The 22,327-nt window shown below is 36.0% G+C and overlaps 1 protein-coding gene across 2 annotated transcripts; it reads left to right on the forward strand.

The window, feature by feature from the left end:
* Positions 1 to 842: 842 nt before the first annotated feature.
* On the forward strand, positions 843 to 12,998 carry riok3 (RIO kinase 3 (yeast)). 2 transcript variants are annotated; one of them, XM_073830952.1, is made up of 13 exons: positions 843 to 1,115; positions 3,055 to 3,170; positions 3,411 to 3,553; positions 4,842 to 4,949; positions 5,043 to 5,152; positions 5,241 to 5,384; positions 6,812 to 6,939; positions 7,025 to 7,210; positions 7,319 to 7,478; positions 8,194 to 8,274; positions 9,643 to 9,732; positions 9,818 to 9,925; positions 12,702 to 12,998. In XM_073830952.1, the coding sequence occupies exons 1-13, from the start codon at positions 1,080 to 1,082 to the stop codon at positions 12,810 to 12,812; spliced, it is 1,521 nt and encodes a 506-aa protein (XP_073687053.1). In that variant the 5' UTR covers positions 843 to 1,079; the 3' UTR covers positions 12,813 to 12,998. The 2 variants fall into 2 exon arrangements, with proteins under 2 accessions (XP_073687053.1, XP_073687054.1); XM_073830953.1 differs by having other exon boundaries at positions 7,028 to 7,210.
* The last annotated feature ends 9,329 nt before the right edge of the window (positions 12,999 to 22,327 follow it).

The raw sequence follows: 22,327 nt of genomic DNA on the forward strand, positions 1-22,327 counted from the left end.
TAATAAATTGTTGTTATATTTTAATTATAACCATTTATATGCCATATTAAGTAATGAATGTTTTTAAGTGTATTTTTTAAAGCAATCAGTTTCTTCCCTAAAAGGACTCTTTTTAAAAAATGATTTCAAAAAAGAATAAAGAAATTAATAATAACAACCTCAAAAGACTGTTTTGGTATTATAATAAAATAATAAACTTGATCAATTTAAAATTTAGTTTGTGTGTGTTGTGTGTGTGTGTGTGTGTGTGTGTGTGTATATATATATATATATATATATATATATATATATATATATATATATATATATATATATATATGTAATGTAATTATATATAATTATATAATTATATAAAATGTTTTTTTTAAACATATTTACGATTATAGAAATAAACTAAAATGATATGACATAAACTACTATACATTGAATTAAAACAAAAACACGAAAAAATACTATATAAATTAATAAACAATTTAGTTTAAAACAAAAACACGAAAAAATACTATGTAAATTAATAAATTGTTGTTATATTTTAATTATAATCATTTATATGCCAAATTAAATAATGAATGATTTTTATTTATCTTTTTTTTAAAGCAAACATTTCTTCCCTAAAAGGAAGAAAAAGGGATTCAAAAAAAGGATAAACTCAAAAATTCATAATAACCTCAAAAGACTGCTTTGCCATTATAATAAAATAATAAACTTGATTAATTTAATTCGTTTACTTTAGTTCGTAAAAGAGCGCTTTGACTGTAAATAAATGAACATTTCTATTTGTTTTTTAGTTGACTTTTATTTTGAAAGCCGGGCCATGACGTCATAGGGGTTGTCCCACTGACCATTGTAGGTATCACACATCTATTTTTATCTGACACATTGTCGGTAACGAATTAACTTGTCGTTTTTAACCACGTTTTAGCGGTTTTGCTCTAAGATATTTATAAGTAATCTTACATTTAACATTAAAGGCGATATTAACGAACCTCAACCGAGTTTTACTCTAGTAATCTTCGCGATAAAGTGTTACAAGCGTCTCTTTCTCAGTCTGTTTGAATCTAAACCTTCTGTCAACCAACATGGACCAGCTTGAACTAACTACAAAAGAAACCAAGGTGAGATTTCCTAACAGTTTAATGTCCTAAAATTTCCTAACAGCCGTGTGTGTGAAAAGATAAAACGGGAAGTGGTCAAATATGAGCTGGTTTGGTACAACAAGGCCTGTCAACCATTATACAACAGAAGGGTGAATAATGAGTCTAAACCTGCCTGACATGTGATGACTCAACTCTAAACACTGGAATTGAGTTAAATAGAGATGAACTTTACCCAGTTACAACAATATGCAAGTTAGTTGTTTAATGTGGTGCCAAAGTTTATGGGTGAGGTCAGCTTCAGCATGTGGACTGTGAAACTCTTGATCTGGACTTGAGTCATCATTTTGTAGGGTTAAGTGGGTCGAAAAATTATTGAAATAATTATTTATTATACCCTATTATAATATTTGTGACTCTGGACCACAAAACCAGTCTTAAGTAGCATGGGTAGATTTTTAACAATAACCAAAAGTACATTGTGTGGGTCAAAATTATCAAAATTAATTATTATTTTTCTTTTAATGCTAAAAATCATTAGGATATTAAGTAAAGATCATGTTCCGTGAAAATATTTTGTACATTTCCTGTTATAAATATATAAACTAAATTTTTGATTGGTCATATGCATTGCTAAGAACTTCATTTGGACAACTTTAAATGCGATTTTCTCAATATTTAGATTTTTTTTTCACTGTCAGATTCCAGATTTTCAATAGAAAGCTTATTTATTTAACTTTAATGTATACATTTAAATAAAAAAAAAAAGACCCTTATGACTGGTTTTGTGGTCCAGGGTCAAATTTTGAATTTTCAGTGTAGTTTTAATTTTACTTTAGGTTTTATAATTCTTGTTAGGCTTTCGGCATTCTTAATTTTTCATTAATATTATTTAGTTTTAATTTGTTTTTCTTTTAGTTTTAGTAATTTGAATATTTAAATCGGTTTTGGACTTTCAAACTGCGCATATTCTTGACAGCCCACCAAAATAAAAGTTCATTTTAACTTGAAATTGTGACCAATATATTACTGTTTTTCAGTAGAATGTATATTTCAAAGTAATAAGAATTAAATTAACTTTTTCTTAAACTTTTTCTTCAAAGTTTTAATTTTAACAGAATCAAAATCTTAATTGTTAATGTTTTACTCCTTAATTTCATTACCACTGATTTTGCTAAAAAATTTGTATTAATAATTAATGAAATGAAATAAGTTTAATTTGGCCAAATTATTAGGGAAAAAATATTAAAATGATAAAGTTTTATCAGTTCAGTTAATGTAGAAATAATGTTTGATTATTACAATTTTATTAATCCAGTTATATGGAGAATGATGTGGAAAAAAGAAACAGATTTTAATAGGAATGTAAAAAATGTGTTTTTATTGTAATTTACCCATTAAAATTGAGAATAAAAACAAAACAGAATCTAGGATCTAGAAAAAAAGTATTTAAAAAATCCTGAACAGTTCATTTTATATTTAATTTTTATTTTAGTTATAGTACTAAATACTAAAATGATGACTTTTTTGCAGTTAGGCAACATTTCTATTTTTGTTTTCTTCAGTTTTTTATGTAGAATTTATATTTTAATTACTGAAAATGATTTTAATGGTCTTACAAATATGTTTCTACATATATAATAAATACATTTCTATTGCTGTAAAATATTGAGAAAATATGTACATTTCTAAATCTTTTTATTTGACTGATTTAATGTGAGACAATACATGTTGATGAGCTTATTAAAGGAACAGTCACACAAAGTGGTTCTTTGTTCTGTGCAACACATTAGAGGATATTTTAAGAATGTTGTCAACCTAACAGTTTCAATTCTCATTGATTTCCATTGCATTTTTTTTTTTTGCTGATGGTGTTAATTGTTATAATACGAGCCTAACTTCGGGCAACAGAGTGCATTAGTCATTTCATTTCTGTAATTATTTGGTTATTTTTTTTCAGAGCCCATGGGGCGCCCCTGTCCTAGCTCCAGCTCCTTGCTCTCTGGCTGATGTTATGAGTGAGCAATTGGCCAGACAGCTGCATGAGGAGGGAAATACTTTCCCGGAAACCCCAGAGTGAGTCTCAGGCACCTACAAATCAAATTATTAACACTTTTATGAGTCTGGAATACTTCTATGTGTAGAAACAAAAGTATTATATTGAATAGTAACTTGAAATTAGCATTTTTATTGTCTATTTAAATTTTTGGCATTTAAACTATAAAGCAGCAGAGGTGTTCTTCTCACAAAATGATGTTTAAAGCAAGTTTCTGATGGTAATGTCTTTTGTATGCATTTACTTCCCATTATTTTCAGTACCAATTTGGATCTGACCTGCAATCCGGAAGCAGAAACATCCAGCGACCTGATTCTGGCCCAGATGCTTCAGATGGAGTTCGATCGCGAGTTTGATACGCAGCTGCGCAGGGAGGAGAGGAAGTTTAATGGAGACAGCAAAGGTAAAACAAGAACATATGTATGTTTTCATCTAGTGGACTTTTTTTAAACTTTTACATATGAAAACCCACCAAAATAAAAGTTCATTTTAATTTGAGAAATATATTCATATTGTACAGTGGAATGTACTTTTCAAAGTAATAATTATAATAAAAAATTAACTTTAACTTTAATATTTATTAACTAATATTACTTTTTTTAAACAAAAATCACACAATTGTTTGTCTCCTTTTTTTTTTTTTTTTTTACATTTTTAAAAGAAAGTCTTAATTGTGTAGCACTTTGTCTGCCAAAAAATACCAGGAATTGTAAGCATTTTATAAACATTTAATTTGGCTCTTATTAGAAAAAAAAAAAAAAAAAATATATATATATATATATATATATATATATATATAAAATGTTAGTTTTATTTATTCAATTTAGTAGACATGCATTTTGGTTATTAAAATTAAACTTAAAATTGTAAAAAAGAAAATTTGCGTAAAATAAATAGGACCCTAAAATTTCTTTCTTTTTTTTTTTTTACATTTAACATTTAAAACAAAATCCAGAAAAAAATGCAGTTTTTGAACAGTATTTTTTTTTTCTTTTTTTTTTTAAGAAGTCTCACCAAGCCTGCATTTATTTGATCCAAAGTAGAGCAAAAAAGACAATTTCAAAAAATTTTATTATTTAAAATAACAACTTTCTATTTGAATATTTTTTTAAATAAACAAAATATAACTAAATTAATAAAACAAAATAAAATAAAACAAAATAATAAATACAGAATAATAATTTTATAATGAATAATAAAAACATGGGTTGGGCTCTTTACATTTCTTCTAAAGTTCGATGAGTCTGAAAACCGCTACGATAAAATAAACTAAAATAAGTTATGAGTTGAATATGATAAAATATGAGTTGGGCTCTTTTTCATTCCATTTCTTCTACAGTTGAATAAGTCTGAAAGCCTGTACAATTTTATAAAATAGAATAATAAAATAAAAATATATAATAAATATAAATGTTTCTTGAACAGCAAATCAGTATATTAGAATTATTTCTAAAGGATCATGTGACACTGAAGACTGGGGTAATGATGTTGAAAATTCAGCTTTGATATCACAGGAATAACATTTTAAAATATAATCTAATAGAAAACAGTTTTAAATAGTAAAAATATTTCAAAATATTACTGTTTTTGCTGTACTTTGAATCAAATAAATGCATACTTGGTGAGTAGAAGAGAAAAAAACTTACTGTTCAAAAACTATATATAACCTGAAAAATTAATTTCATTTCCAGTCTCCATATCCTTTGAGAACTACCGCATGGTTCATCCATATGAGGACAGTGACAGCTCTGAAGATGAGGTTGATTGGCAAGACACTCCCCATGATCCCTACAGACCTGGTGAGCTTGTTTATCTACACATGAAGTCATATTTTTGTGTTCTTAGCAGTTCATATTTTCTTTTTACCTGACTGCATTTGATTTGCCATTCAGACAAACCAACCACTACCCCTAAAAAGGGATTTGTTGGGAAAGGCAAGAACATCACCACCAAACACGATGAGGAAGTCTGCGGACGGAAGAATACAGCACGCATGGACAATGTGAGGATTATTCATGCTTTGTTTAAAATGGCATCTTGAATTGTTCTTACACTTCTAATCTTTTTGATCTTTAATTGCATCTACACAGTTTGCGCCGGAGGTGCAGGTGGGAGACGGGATCGGCATGGACCTAAAGCTCTCCAACCGTGTTTACAACGCTCTGAAACATCACTGTCACACCGAGCAGCGCCGTAGCGCTCGACTGCATGAAAAAAAGGAGCACTCTACTGCTGTAAGTAGCTTTTACCTTTTAGGACCCTAAGCAATTCTTTATGAATTATTTTGTTTTATTTTTATTATATGTATATTTTAATTTTATTTTATTACTTTATTTTATATAATTTTACAGGTTCAAATTTAATGAAAAAGAGCCCAACTCATATTTAATTTAATTTAATTATTTATTTATTTAAATTTATTTTATCATAGGGGTTTTCAGACTCATCGACATTTAGAAGAAATGTAAAGAGCCCAACCCATGTTATTTATTATTAAATTATTGTTCTTTATTTATTATTTAGTTTTATTTTTATTCTAATTTTATTTTTATATTAGGGATTTTTAGACTGAACAAAGAGATATAATGTAAGGAGCCCAACACATTTTTTTTTAAATTTGTTTATTAGTTTTTTTTTTTTTTTTTAAATGTATAGAGCCTAGCCCATGTTTATTATTTAGTTTTATTTATTTATTTTTATTCATTATTTAAATTGTTTTATTTTTATTATAGTTTATTTCATGTTTTTTTAGACTTATTGAACTTTCCAAAAAAAGTAAAAAGCCCAACTCATGTTTTTTTTCTTCTTCTTGTTTTACTTGTATTTTAGAGATGTTTAGATTCATCAAAGAAATGTCATGTAAAGGGCCCAACCCATTTTTTTTTTTTTTATTGGTTTTATTGTTTTTTTTATTTTTTATATTTTGTTTTATTTTCACTTTAGTTTATTTTATCATACAGGGTCAAACTTTCAAAGAAATGTAAAAAGCTCAGCCAATGTTTTTCTTATGTATTATTTAGTTTTGTTATTATTTATTTATTTTTTAAATTTTGTTTCGTTTTTATTCTATTTTTATTTGAGAGATTTTTAGACAAAGAAATATAATGTAAAGAGCCCAACTCATTTTTAAATTTATTTATTTATTTATTTATTTTTTCAGTTTTAAATAGTTTTATTTTTATTTTAGTTTATTTTATCATACAGGTTTTCAGACTCATAGAAAAAAAAAAAAAGTAAAAATCCGAAACCCATTTTTCTTATTTGTTATTTTGTTTTATTTTCATTTTAGGGATTTTTTAGACTCGACAAATAAATATAATGTAAAGGGCCCAACCCAACCCATTTATTTAATTGTTTTATTTTATATTTTATTTTTTACATTTTGTTTTATTTAAATTTTTGTTTATTCTGAGTAATTTTATTTTTAGGATTTTCAGACTCTAAACGATAGAAAAAATGTAATGTTAAGAGCCCACCCTATTTTTTATTTATTAATTAAGTAAATTTTATTTGATACAAACTGTTTTATTGATTATATTTGTTTTATTTCTATTTAATTGTTTTATTTCATTTTATTTTAGGGGGTTTTAGACTCAACAAACTCTGTAAGAACTTAAATTGTATGTTGCGATTGTAGATTTAATGTCCTTTTTTTGCTCAGGAACAAGCTGTGGACCCCAGGACCAGACTGCTGATGTACAAAATGGTGAATGCTGGGATACTGGAGAACATCAATGGCTGCATCAGCACAGGAAAAGAGTCAGTGGTGTTCCATGCTAATGGAGGAAAGTAGGTATTTTGTATCATTGTCTGTGCACGTCTTACATTAATCAAGAACATTTCTAAAGCAACACTACTCTCCTTGTGTCTGCAGTAGATTTGAAGAGAAGATTGTTCCTGAAGAGTGTGTCCTCAAGGTGTTCAAGACCACCCTGAATGAGTTTAAGAACAGGGACAAATACATCAAGGACGACTACCGCTTCAAAGACCGCTTCAGCAAACTGAACCCTCGCAAAATTATCCGCCTGTGGGCTGAGAAGGAGATGCACAACCTTGCCAGGTGATAAACAAGTGTACAAGACAAATATTTGACACATTTAATATGACACACCTGACTTACCTACTAAACCTACATGGCCTTTCATCCCTCTTGCACACACAAATGTAGGATTAAGAAAGCAGGGATCCCGTGTCCAGAAGTGGTGATTCTGAAGAAGCATATCCTTGTGATGTCATTCATTGGAAAGGACCACGTTCCTGCACCAAAATTAAAGGACGCCATTCTGAGTTCTGATGATATGAAGAAAGCATACTACCAAGTGCTAAACGTGAGTGTACTGAAAAACTAGAATTATCACATGAGTATTGGGGAAAAAAGACAAGAAATGTGACCCTGGACCACAAAACCAGTCATAAGGGTCCGTTTTTTTTAATTAAGATTGATATCTGAAAGCTGAATAAAAAAAATCTGAAAATCTAGAATCTGAGGGTGCAAAAAAATCAAAACGTTGAGAAAATCGTCTTTAAAGTTGTCCAAATTAAATTCTCAGCAATGCATAATACTAATCAAAAAATAAGTTTTGATATATTTACGGTAGGAAATTTACAAAACATGATCTGTGCGTAATATCCTAATGCTTTGGCATAAAAGAAGGATAATTTTGACCCATACAAGGTATTTTTGGCTATTGCTACAAACATACCCGTGCTACTTAAGACTGGTTTTGTGGTCCAGGGTCACAAATTATATTTTGCATATTTTATATGCATATATTTCTTTCCAGAAATTTTGAAAACTTTCTGGGATTTTTTTGTTTTTGTTTTTGAAAATTCTTTCGTAAAGTTCCCAGAAATGTTCTGAAAAATCAGCCCTTTGCAACCCTAATTTAAAGAAACAGAAACATTATTGTGTTCAGACAGGATTTTTGTTACATGTTGCAGAAATTATGTGTAATATTATATTGTCTTATGTTTTAATTTCTGGGTTTAAGTTTGACTTGAATATTTGTTCTTGAGATTCACCTCTTGTTCTCTGTCTCACAGATGATGCAGCGTCTGTATCAAGACTGTAAACTGGTTCATGCTGATTTGAGTGAATACAACATGCTCTGGCATGACGGACAGGTTTGTTCTAAGCTACTGTAGTCCAAACATTTACAATTTTAATAAAAATAGGAATATTGTGAAATATTATTACAATTTAATATAAATTCTTTCTATTTGAATATGTTTTAAAATGTAAGTTGTTCCTGTAATGCAAAGCTGAATTTTTAGCATCATTACTCCAGTCTTCAGTGTCACATGATCCTTTAGAAATCATTTTATTATGCTGATTTGCTGCTCAAGAAACATTATTATCAGTGTTGAAAACAGTTGTGCTGCATTATATTTTTGTGGATATTGTGATATATTTGATTTCAGGCTTTTTTAAAGAATAAAATGTAAAAAAAAAAAAAACTTCATTTAAAATAGGAATGTTTTGTAACATTATAAATGCATTTACTGTCCCTTTTCAATCAGTCTGATGCATACTTACTGAATAAAATTATTATTTTATATGTGACCATGGACCACAAAACCAGTCTTAAGCAGTACGGGTATATTTGTAGCAATTGCCAAAAATACATTGTATGGTCAAAATTTTCGATTTTTCTTTTATGCCAAAAATCTTTAGGATGTTAAGTAAAGATCATGTTCCATGAAGATATTTAGTAAATTTCTTACCGTAAATGTATCAAAACTTGATATATGTGACCCTGGACCACAAAACCAGTCATAAGGTAAAATTTTACAAAACTGAGATATATACATCATATGAAAGCTCCATAAATAAGCTTTCTATTGATGTATAGTTTGTTAGGATAGGACAATATTTGGCCAAGATACATCTATTTGAAAATCTGGAATCTGAGGGTGCAAAAAAATCAAAATACTGAGAAAATCACCTTTAAAGTTGTCCAAATTAAGTTCTTAACAATGCATATTACTAATCAAAAATTACATTTTGATAGGTTTACAGTAGGAATTTTACAAAAAATCTTAATGTAACATGATCTTTACTTAATTTCCTAATGATTTTTGACATAAAAGAAAAATCAATAATTTTGACCCATACAATGTATTTTTGGCTATTGCTACAAATATACCCCAGCGACTTAAGACTGGTTTTGTGGTCCAGGGTCACATATGATTAGTAATATGCATTGCTAACATCTCAATATTTAGATTTTTTTTTGCACCCTCTGATTCCAGATTTTCAAGTAGTTGTATCTCGGCCAAATATTGCCCTATCCTATCAATCCTAACCGTACATCAATGGCAAGCTTATTTAATCAGCTTTCAGATGATCTCAATAAATCTCAATTCCAAAAAACTGACCCTTATGACTAGTTTTGTGGTCCAGGGTCACATATTTTTAATCTTACTAACCTCATAACACCTTAAAGTTATTTTGATTTAATTTATTTGTATTTTTTTTCCCCCCTCATGAAGGTGTGGTTCATTGACGTGAGTCAGTCCATAGAGCCCACTCACCCTCACGGTCTGGAGTTCTTGTTCAGGGACTGCAGGAATGTGGCCACAGTAAGTGTCCGAACTATCTTTTGGTGAATAAAGAGCTCTAAAGCAAGGTTGTGATCATTAATGAATGCTATTTTCTTCTCTCCAGTTTTTCCAGAAAGCTGGTGTGACTGAAGCTCTCAATGTATTTGAGCTGTTCAACACTGTGTCTGGACTGCAGATCACCAGCGATAATGAGGCTGATTTCCTAGCACAGGTCTGAACTTCAAATGTTTGTTATAAAGATTCCACAAATTTGGTTGTTAAAGGAGAAGTGTACTTCCAGAATCACCCCCATGTCATCCAAGATGTTTATGTCTTTCTTTCTTTAGTCGAAAAGAAATGAAAGAAATTCACTTCCAGAACAAAAAATTACAGATAATTTACTCACTCTCTTGTCGTCTAAGATGATCATGTCTCTTTTTTTACCTCAGTCATAAAGAAATAGTTTTTTGAGGAAAACATTTCAGGATTTCTCTCCATTTAGTGGACTTCTATGGTGCCCCCTAGTTTGAACTTCCAAAATGCAGTTTAAATGCAGCTTCAAAGGGCTCTAAATGATCCCAGCCGAGGAAGAAGGGTCTTATCTAGCAAAACGATTGACAGTTGGGGTATGTCAAAAAAAAAATCATTTAATTTAATTTTCTCCTCCAACTTCAAAATCACCCTACATCGCTGCAGAAGTACTAACCCAGTGTTTACAAAGTGAACATGCAAACGGCCTTTACAAAAAAGGTAAAACATCGATGTAGGATGAATTTGAAGGAGAAAATGAGATGGGAGTTTTTTGACTTTCCCTAACTGTCTTGAACCAGAAAACACAGACTTCACGCAGAGCTAGACAAGATGAGCATTTGAGGTTAAAAAGTATATAAATTGTAATTTTTTTTTAGAAAATAACCGATTGCTTTGCTAGATAAGGCCCTTCTTCCTCGTCTGGGGTGGTTTAAAGCCCTTTGAAGCTTCATTTAAACTGCATTTTGTAAGTTCAAACTTACGGGCACCATAGAAGTCCACTATATGGAGAGAAATCCTGATTTTTTTTTTTTCTTAAAAAAAACATTTTCTTAACGACTGAAGAAAGAAAGACATAAACATCTTGGATGACAAGGGGGTGAGTAAATTATCTGTGAATTTTTGTTCTAGAAGTGAACTTCTTTAAGGTTTTTGAGGAAAATATTCCAGGATTTTTCTTCATTTAGTGGACTTCAATGAGGATCAGCGGGTTGAAGGTCCAATTTCAATGCAGCTTCAAAAGGCTCTAAACAATCCCAGCCGAGGCAGAAGGGTCTAGCGAAACGATCTGTTATTTTTTTTAAAAGATTTAAATTACTCCGCATGAACTCTGTATTCCGGTTCAAGACAGTTAGACACTTCTTCACCTCAGAATTATAAGGTTCTATCTGACATTTTTGTCAATATTAAGTTATTCACATATTCTTATTCTGTGACAACTTATTTACATTATTTGATGTTTCTTTTGTAAGCTGTGTACATTTTGGGCCTTTTTCTAGAAAACAAAAATGGTTCTATCTACAAAAGTCTATGGAACGCAAAATCTTTGAAGCTCAATATCTCGAAAGTGCTCAGAATGCAGATAGAACTTTATAATTCTAAGGTGACGACTTCTTCCTCATCTGGGATCATTTTGAGCCCTTTGAAGCTGCATTTTAACTGCATTTTGGAAGTTTTCATGGGCACCATAGAAGCCCACTATATGGAGAGAAATTTTTCTCCATATAGTGGACTTCAATGGGGATCAGTGGGTTGAAGGTCCAAATTGCAGTTTAAATGCAGCTTCAAAGGACTTTACATGATCACAAGCGAGGAAAAAGGGTCTTATCTAGCGCATCTGTAATTTGAATGAAGTTGTTCTTTGTGTGCTTTGGTTAAAGTAGGGTAGGGCGAAAAAACTTCTCATTCAAATCATTCTCCTCCAACTTCAAAATTGTCATCAAATGTTTGACTTTCTTTGCATGTTTTCTTTGTAAACACTGGGTCGGTACCCAGTAATGTATCCCAGTATGTAATGCATGAGGTCAGGCTGGTGTGAGATGAGCAATTCTGGTTAAAAACTATTGTTTAAGAAAATGAGTGATCGTTTCGCTAGATAAGATCCTTATTCCTCTGCTAGGTTCATGTAGAGGCCTTTGAAGCTGCATCGAAACTGCAATTTGGACCTTTAACCCATTAATTTCTGGAATGTTTTCCTCAAAAAACTTTATTTCTGTGCAACTGAAGAAATAAAGACATCTTGGATAAGTACATTTTTATTTTGGAAGTGAACCTTAAGGGGAGACACTGCAGGCAGAAAGTTCTTTTCATACACCTGTCAAGTTTGAGATTTTGGCCTTTTTGTTTTTTCAAGTGACTAGTGAAAAGAAAACATGCAAAAGACACTGTTAAGTGTTTATTTTTATAGCACTTTATCTATTTTTGTCAATAGATTTCAATTACAATCCATATTCTTAAGGCCGTTTTCTCAAAATACGTTTTTTCTCCTACACTGAGCCATTAATCTCCACTTCAGTAGCACTTACACACACCACACTTTACATTTTTATTCCAGTCTATATCCTGAAGGTTTTTACAGAGGGATTTGTTCATATATAATTTGCTTGATTTTATACAACAAAATTTTAGTTTATTCTGAATTATGGAGTGACAAAATGAGATACCCCAAATTCCCTCTGTAAAAACATTTGACTCTAATATGTCAAAAGTAATTAAACAAGAATTTTGAAACGGACTTCACCCAGTATTTAGATTTTTGAACTAGAAATGTATGCAAATTGGCACATATTTCATTAAATAATGCCTCATTTGCATATTTAAACCTAACATTTAGAAAACTTGCAATACAAAAAATGTTTGCAATTATCAGTGTAATCAATCAACTGGGTAAGTAAGGTGATAACTATTAGTTAATTCTTTAACCCTATTCACATGCAGTGTATCGACTTAAAGAGCAATTGTGTTGAACATTTTTGCAGATTGAAGCCCTGGAAAAAAGAAATGAAGATCACGTGCAGAAACCCAGCAAGAAGATCTTCATGGACACCAGTGAAGACAGTCCACCCCAATTAAACACTGATGATGATTAACACAAGCACAATAGTCATTCACAAAAGTAAAGGAGAGAAAATTCCTCCGTTCACAAATAAGGCGTGGAATGGGACGAACGCCCATGTCCATGTGACATACTCGCGCCATCCTTCTGCTGTTAACGCGTTTGCTCGGTGTTGAAAGTGACTCGCGGTCATTTGAGACATCGAGCACAACCTGTCATTTATTTAACAGACAGTTTTGGACGATGGTCAAAAACAGAAAAAAAATCACAAAAATAGCAACTATAGAGACACATGTAATGTTGTAGAATTGTGTGGTGTTTAAAATGTGTCTCCTTCCACAATAAGAGCAAGCAGAGAATGAAGATCTCCTGAAGATCTTCTGGGGATCTCTGAATGCTCTGAATTTGTGTGTTGATTTCAGCTTTAAAAATGAGCAGAACTCAGGATGTCAATTCAATCTGTTCATCAGATAAAATAAAATGACAGCCAGGGGTTTTATGTGAAACCGTTTTACTGCTTAAGATGACTATTGTTGTAGAATTGTGGTCTTTGAGATCTTTTGTAAAATCAGGTAAAGATAACAATAAACTCTTGAATGGCATGCTTTGAGTTGTTCTTTCTAGGCCGTCTTGTTCTTTAGCTGATAGTTTAACGGCATAGTTCATCCAAAAATGAGAATTTTTACAAAACTTTAGTCACTCTCAGGCAGTACAAGATGTTGATGAGTTTGTTTCTTCATCAGTACAGATTTGGAGAAATGTAGCATTGTGTTACTTTTTCATCCTCTGTAGTGAATGGGTGCCGTCAGAATGAGAGTCTTTGCTATACAGCTGACAAAAAAAATATCACAATAATCCACAACATTTTCAGCTGATTTCTTGATTCATTTTGAATGAATTTTCTTTACAACACCTGTATGTGTGTACTTTTGTGGCTTTGGAGCCCCCTACAGTTTAGGTGAGTGGAATTCACTGTTGAAAATGTATATTACGCTGAATAGCTGACTGTACACGTGTATTTGTTTCTGCCGTAAAGCAATCTGCCCTTTTCAGGGAATTTTGTACCAGCTAACTAAAATGACATTCTTTCAGAGCAGACGTTTCAGGGGGAGGCAGGGAAAGAAACCGAAGCTATTTATCTTGGGTTGGCTTGAAAACTTACTGAAATGCTGTTTAAATTGAGACTCAATCAAGCTTCCCTTCTATGTACTATTTCTAACCCATTTAACCCTCTAGAGCAGGGGTTTTCAAACCTGTCCTGGAGCCTCCCCTGCCCTGCACATTTTGTATGTCTCCCTTATTAGGCACACCCAATTCAGGTCTTGCAGTCTCTACTAATGAGCTGATGATTTGAATCAGGTGTATTAGATGAGAGAGACAAGCAAAATGTGCAGGGCAGGGGAGGCTCCAGGACAGGTTTGAAAACCCCTGCTCTAGAGTTTTGAATTTTTTAAAATCGCAGCTTAATCGGAATGATATGAAACTGTGACTTTTATGCCATTGTGGAATGTCAACACAAAAAAGAATTGAGGGCATTTTTCAAGCAGGCTAAGTGGTCGTGAAAAAATAGTCACACTTGTGCTCCTCGGTCAAAATGACCGACCATAGGAAATGTGCTGTCAGTATCTGAGGAGAAGGACTTTTATTCTGGAACAGGAAGCTCAGAAACCCTTATTCTGAAAGGGGAAGTTGTTCCTCAAAGGTTCTCATGTGCAGTAGAAACAAAGAACATGTAGAGTGAGCTGGGAGCATATGCTGAGAGGTGTCTGAAGCTGGAAAAAGACTGAAAAACAGGGGAATTGTAAAGTACTGACCATCTCCAGGGAAGCTACTGGTGGGAAACAGTTTTATGTTTGAATGCTAGTTCACAGTTTGTTGCTAAAGTTGTAAATGCTAGCTTGCTAACCCTAGCTAATTGTTTTGACTAGCTTGTGGATGTAGCAGCATGTAAATGGTTTTCAACCTGACTTTCAACTTACCTATATGACTGTCTGGCATCTGAATGGATTATTTACAAAGTAAACAAAGGAAAAAAAGGAAATCAAGGAAGTTGTTGTCTGAGTTGATCCATCCTAACCTGCAGTTGGTCGAGCCTTTTTCAAGTTTGGGTAGACTTAAGCAAAAAACCCCAGAAAACTTGACAGTTGAAAACCAACGCTGTGCCAGCTGAAAAATCAATTGTTTGTCAGTGGATGACCAACATACAGCAAGTTTAGCATTTGGACAAGAAGATTAAAGGCTTAAGTAAGTCCAAGTAGGAAAGTTGCTGCTGTTGTGACCATTGAAGAGACACCTGTGGCTTTAGAAAATTATTCAGAAAGTGAATTAAGCTGACAGACCAAGATGTCAGTTGAAGCTCTTGGCAAATCACTGGATCAGCTGAAGAAAGAGCGAACAGTAGCCAAAAGCTGTTTCACAAAGCAGGCGAATTACCTCAGCAGGAGAGCAGGTACTTTAATTGAGTCAGAGCTCAGAGAAGAATTCTCCAGGCTCTCTGCTGATGCACGGAAAGTCATTGAAGCCAATGATGAATACAGAGCTGGGCTTGAGGCGGAGCTCGGAGCCGAAGGTGGTGGAGAGCTTGATGAAGAGCAAGATACAAACCTCAAAAAGGTCACAGATGACTGTGAACAGAGATATGATGAGGTTAAATCCATTGTTCAGACCAACCTCTGGACTAGATATGGGCGAGACATATTGGAAGCTGCTTTTGAGGAAGCAGAAAGAGCCTGTAGATATGCATATTCAATATCTGTGGAGAGCATTAACTGTGAAGTCTATGAAGTCCACCTCACTATGGTGGAAAAGTGCATTAAGGAGTCTTCTAAAGCACTATCAGCCTGGCAGGTATGGATCTCTTCATCAGAGGAAGGTGACTTTCGAAAGCGAACCAAGGATTTAAGGGGAACTTTTATCGACCTTGAGATAAAGAAGGCTGAGTTTGCCAGAGCACGGAGGGTTGCTGGAGAAACACATGCTACGGATGTGAAACCATCAGTAACAGGACAAGTAGCATCAATTGTGAAGCTCAAGCCAACTCAACTGCCTACATTTAGTGGATGCAGAAGAGAATTTCATCGCTGGAGGACAGATTGGCAAAGTCTTCAAAAGCAGGGTGAGCCAACAGGTTCATCAGAAGTTAAAAAGATTCAGCTTCTTGATAGTGTGGCTGAGAAAATTGTTAAAGACCTTAGACTCTCATCTTACAAGACTGCAGATGACATCTTCAGAGTGCTGGAAAACAGGTATGGAAATAAGTACACAATTGCTCTTGAGATTGTTGAAGAATTGGAGCAAGTACCACCTGTTAAAGGAAACCAGCCGAGAAAAGTAGTAGACTTAATTCAGATAATAGAGAAAGCTCTCACTGACCTCACAGATCTTGGGAACACTGGTGCCATCAAAAACCCTCTAGTTGTAAAATCCATTGAGAGCAAGCTACCAGAATTTGTGAAGAGAGATTGGCTTACCTTCATGGTGGATCCCAATAATGTTGTTGACCAGGATAACCACTTTGACATGCTCCTCACCTTCCTGAAAAAACAGGAGATGATCTTCGAGAGATTAGACCACCTACAAATGATGGACAAGTCAGAGAAGACAGATAAAGCAGAAAGGAAATTTAACAAAAGATATGCATCAACAAAAGCCACCAAAAAGGAGGATGTGGATGAAGGGTGCATTGTCTGTGGGGATGAGAGACACAAGGACAAGATTTTCTTCTGCAGGAAATTTAAAGGCTTGAAGCTGTCAGAAAAAGAGGCTGTTGTGAAAAGGGCTGGTGTATGCAGGAAGTGCTTAGGATGCCACAAGGATGATGATGGCTGTAAAAGCACCTATTTGTGCAGAAATAACGACTGCAAAAAGGATGCTTTAGGTCACCATTTCTTTCTCTGTCCAAGAGGAGTTAGCAAGAGGCGTGACTCTGATAAACCACAGAGTGACGTGAGAAGTAAAAGGGGTCTAACTGAGGAACAGGAACAGCTCTTAAGTGAACTTTCCCCAGAGTTGGCAGAAAGGTGCAGGAAGGCTTTTACTAACAATTCATCCAAAGTCAAATGTTTTGCTGAGTCTCGGATTAGTCTCTTGAATGAGACTGGGTTGAGAGAACTTCCAGTCATAATGATGTTGCTGGAAGTGACAGCAAATGCAGGACAGAAGATAGGAGCCCTGTTGGACCTGGCATCGGACACCAATTACATCACTCATAAAGCCGCTCATAGATTGAACCTCAGGAGCGAGAATATTACACTCATTGTGCATGGAGTGGGTGGAATGTCCACCAAAGTAGCCACAAAGAGATATCTCCTCAGAGTCCGAGTCAAAACCTCCACTGGAACTGAAAGGGCACATGAGCTCATCTGTTACGGCCTAAAGGATATTGCAGAAGTCCATCAAGTAGTTAGACCTGAACAGTTGAAGAGGTTCTTCCCGGGAGTTGATATTGAGGAGCTGAGGAGACCTAAGGAGATTGAGCTGCTCATAAGTCACAGAGAAGGGAGACTTGCCCCGCAAAGAGTGAAAGTTGTAGGGGATCTTGTCTTGTGGGAAAGCCCCCTAGGAAAGATGGTAGGTGGAGCACACCCTGACCTATTTGAGCAAGTTAATGTGGCTGCACACAAATCAAAGACTCACTTTGCTCGTTCCATGAGGACTGCTGCCGTCAAGTATGAGGAAACAGTGACTGGGCTCCCCTTCAGGAAGAAAGCGGTTCACCTTCAGGACACCATGGCAGAGGCCAAACACACAGCTGCGACTCATAGAGACTTCCTGGAGTGGTGGAGATGGGACAGCATCGGTGCGGCCTGTGACCCAAAGTGTGGTGGATGTCGCTGCGGGAACTGTCAACCTGGAGGCAAGGAGTTGACCCTAGCAGAGGAAAGGGAGCTTGAAATCATAAAAGATGGCCTTATATATGTTATGGAGGATGAACATAGCAAGTCCCCACACTGGGATACAAGGTACCCCTGGGTAATGGATCCATCTTGCCTTCCCAACAACAGAAGTGGTGTTGAGGCCACTTTTTTAAGAACAGAGAAGCGGCTTATGAAGGAACCCGAGTGGCTCACTGCTTACACGGATCAAGTTCACGAGATGGTTGAGAGGAAAGCTGCAAAGAAACTAACAAAGAAAGTGATTGATGGCTGGAAAGGACCAGTTTGGTATGTTAGCCATTTAATAGCGCCGAACCCACACTCTGTCTCTACTCCAGTGCGTCTTGTCTGGAACAGTAGTCAACAGTTTAAGGGAGTGAGTATGAATGATCTCCTGTTAAAAGGACCAGATGTTTTGAACTCCATCAGAGCCGTCCTGCTAAGATTTAGAAGAGGAGTGCATGCTGCCTTAGGAGACATCAAAAAAATGTATAACTCTGTGTGGTTGAAGGAGCGTGAGATGCATTTGCACAGATTCCTCTGGAGGGACAGGCAGGACGAGGAAATAGAGGAGTATGTTATCACAAGAGTGAACATAGGTGACAAACCTGCTGGATGCATAGCTCAGCTGGCTATGAGAGAAACTGCAAGACTCCCCAAGTTCTCTAATCTAGAAGAGGCCCGAAGAGTACTGGAAGAGGACAGCTATGTGGATGATATACTGACATCACATAATGACGTATACAGGCTGGGTGAAATTACTAAAGAAGTTGAGGAAATACTGAAGGCAGGTGGGTTTTTCCTGAAGCCGTGGATCCAGTCTGGGCAAAGTGGGAGGAGGGATGGTGAAATATCAGCCCACATGGTGAATACTGCATCTGTGGAGGACAAATCATTTGTGCTGCCAAATCAGATGAGAGAAGAGGACAACAAAGCCTTAGGCATTGGGTATCTGGTAGAGGAAGACAAACTCTACATGATGACCTCAATTAACTTCTCAAGGAGGAGAGGGAAGATGAGGACAGGCCAAGACCTTTTAATGGAGGAGGTGAGAGCAAAGACACCTGACCCCTTAACAAGGCGGGAGCTACTAAGTCAGGTAGCTGGGCTCTATGATCCCATTGGACTGGTCAGCCCAATGAAACAAAAGGGTGCTATCCTTGTCAGGAAGACTTTTCAGGAATCAGGGGGTGGATATATGGTTCAGAGCACCTGGGACAAACCACTATCTGAGGGTCTCAGAGACGAGGCCATCAAGCTGTTTCAAGAGTATGCACAGTTAGGACGAATCAAGTTCCATAGGAGCCTTACACCACAAGGTTGGAGAGGTAATCCATGGGCCATCACTTTCTCTGATGGGAGTGACAAGTCCTACGGAGCTGTTTTGTACCTAAGGTGGGAAACAGACCAAGGTATAGAAGTCCGACTAGTGGAGTCTAAGGCCAAACTGACACCACTGGACCAAAAAGGGGATGCTATTAAAGCTGAGCTTTGTGGTGCAGTCTTTGCTGCAAGGCTCAGGAAGTATATGGAGAAGTATGGCCAGATGAAGATAAACCGTTGGTTCCATTTAATTGACAGCCAAACAGTACTGGGAGCCATTCAACGAGACAGCTATGGCTACCAAACATTTTTCGCCAATAGAATAGGGGAGATCCAAAAGGCTGGGCTTGTTAAGGATTGGTGGTGGATACCAGGTAGCATGAACATTGCAGATATCATCACAAGAGGAGCTGACTTGAAAGATCTTCAAGGGGCTTGGCAAACTGGACCAGGATTTCTGAAATGCCCATTGGCTGACTGGCCAGTAAAGTCTGCTGGAGAAGTTGTGGCTGATGCCAGAGATAACATCAATAAAATGCAGAGAAAGACATTTACAGCAGTCCTTACAAGAGCTCAGACGAAGTCTGAAACACCTCAAGCCGATAGCATTGCTGACCTGTCTCAACCCAGTCTCTGTTCAGAAACATCTCACACTGACCAAGGGTCAAGACAGGAAGAGTTATTAGATACAAGAATCCCTGTAGTTTCAGCTATCAAAAACCTGCTAGATGTGAAGCGGTTCAGTAGCCTATCCAAGTTGGTAGGAGTTGTTGCTCGGGTAAGGCAGGCTGCGGACATGTGGATGGACCTTAAGCATCATGCTGTAAAGCCAGCAAAGTGGGAGGCATCTCCTTCAAAGGAAAAGCCCAAAGCACTAGTGTATAGTGTTGGAGACCGGAAATATGCCTTCAGAATCCTCTGCCTGGCAGCTCAAGCAGAAGTAACATTCCCTGACACCACCCTCAACCGATTAGTGACATTTAGAGGAAAAGATGGACTTCTAGTCTGTGGAGGAAGGATCCAAGCCTTCAATGAAGACAAAATAGCGGTGCCCATTCTCCCTTATGATGCATGGATATCCACGTTACTTGCTCGAGAGGCTCATGCTGTGAACCACGAAGGGGTGGCAGGAACGCTTTTAAGGATGAGAAGCAAAGCTTGGGTTGTCAAAGGAAGAAGAGTAGTCAAAAGGGTAATGGATACCTGCGTCACCTGCAGAAAAACGAGGGCTAAACTATGCCAACAGATAATGAGTGACTTGCCACCAGAGCGCTCAGGACCAGCAGCTCCATTTGAGTTTACCACTATGGACCTGTTCGGACCTTATGAAGTCAGAGATGAGGTGAAGAAGAGAGTGAAACTTAAAGTCTGGGGAATAGTGTTCAGCTGCATGGCATCTAGGGCCATCCATGCTGATGTTGTCAGCAATATGTCATCCGAAGGCTTTCTACTTGCCTATCAAAGGTTTACATCTCTGAGAGGACACCCTAGCAAGGTGTGGTCTGATCCAGGCACAAATTTTGTTGGAGCCAAACCTGCCCTTGATGACCTCTATAAGTTCTTGGAGTCTCTAGAAGGATCAGAAGTGGAAAGAGAAGCTGCTACACATGGCACAAAGTGGTCTTGGAGGATCCACCCAGCGGATTCCCCTCACAGAAACGGAGCAGCAGAGGCAGCCGTTCGAACTGTAAAAAGAGCCCTGCAGAACTTAGGTGGAGATGGTGTTTTCACGTGGGGAGAATTTCAGACCTTTGTGTACATGGCAGCCAATCTGGCTAATGAGAGGCCTATAGATGCAAGGGCACAAAGCCAGGAAGACTGCATTGGTTATATCACGCCAAATTCGCTCCTGCTGGGACGTTCCTGCTTAAGAGGAGACCCCGGACATTTCCAGTTTGAGGGCTACCCCTATGAGAGACTAAGGATGATCCAGTCAGAGGTGAATAAATTTTGGAAGAAGTGGTGTCAGTTGGCAGGGCCAAACCTCTTTGTCAGGAGCAAGTGGCACACAAGGGAGAGAAATGTCGCTGTAGGAGACGTTGTTTGGCTTGCTGACCAAAATGCCCTAAGAGGTCAATTCAAGCTGGCCAGGGTAATCAGTGCAAAATCTGATGAGAGAGGGATTGTGAGAGACGTCCAGGTTAAAACCTTTCCCAGCTATCCAGTAATGATCAAGAAACCAGTCAAAGAAAGTGGGAGTCAAAATGTCAAGGATGGGAAAAGGGCCACCATAAAGATCCCTGCCACAATTCTCCATAGAGATGTCAGGCGCATTATCGTCTTGGTTCCAGTGGAGGAGCAACAGAAAAGAGATTCAACAGCTTCAGCATGTGTTGTATGACCTCCTTGGGTTCAGTACCAGGAGCTCAAGTGGGAGGTGTGCTGTCAGTATCTGAGGAGAAGGACTTTTATTCTGGAACAGGAAGCTCAGAAACCCTTATTCTGAAAGGGGAAGTTGTTCCTCAAAGGTTCTCATGTGCAGTAGAAACAAAGAACATGTAGAGTGAGCTGGGAGCATATGCTGAGAGGTGTCTGAAGCTGGAAAAAGACTGAAAAACAGGGGAATTGTAAAGTACTGACCATCTCCAGGGAAGCTACTGGTGGGAAACAGTTTTATGTTTGAATGCTAGTTCACAGTTTGTTGCTAAAGTTGTAAATGCTAGCTTGCTAACCCTAGCTAATTGTTTTGACTAGCTTGTGGATGTAGCAGCATGTAAATGGTTTTCAACCTGACTTTCAACTTACCTATATGACTGTCTGGCATCTGAATGGATTATTTACAAAGTAAACAAAGGAAAAAAGGAAATCAAGGAAGTTGTTGTCTGAGTTGATCCATCCTAACCTGCAGTTGGTCGAGCCTTTTTCAAGTTTGGGTAGACTTAAGCAAAAAACCCCAGAAAACTTGACAGGAAATGAATGGGAAATCGACAAAAATACAAATATTCAGAGAATTTTTGTGTTTACAATCTACAAATCCTCCACAATGCTGAAAAAAAGTACACAGCAGTGAAGGGGTGACACTCTAAAACACAACCATTCACACACACACACACACACACACACACACACGCATTATATACACACTTCTCTTCGGTCACTTTTGACCAAAAACTCACAGCTTCATCAGAACGGTACCAAATTCAGTGACTTTTATGGCATTTGGAATGTGAACACACATAAAAAATGAGGGCATGCACGATTCCAAAAAAAAAAAAAAAATTAATTTTAATTATTCTCAATGGCAAAAAAATGTATATTAATTACAGCATAAATATTAATTATTACCACAAAACCCTCTCAAAAAATGCAAAATAAAAAGTAAAAAATATTATTAAACAAAAATTAATTTGAA

Source organism: Garra rufa, chromosome 24 (assembly GCF_049309525.1).
Source record: "Garra rufa chromosome 24, GarRuf1.0, whole genome shotgun sequence".
Taxonomy (NCBI): Eukaryota; Metazoa; Chordata; class Actinopteri; order Cypriniformes; family Cyprinidae; genus Garra; species Garra rufa.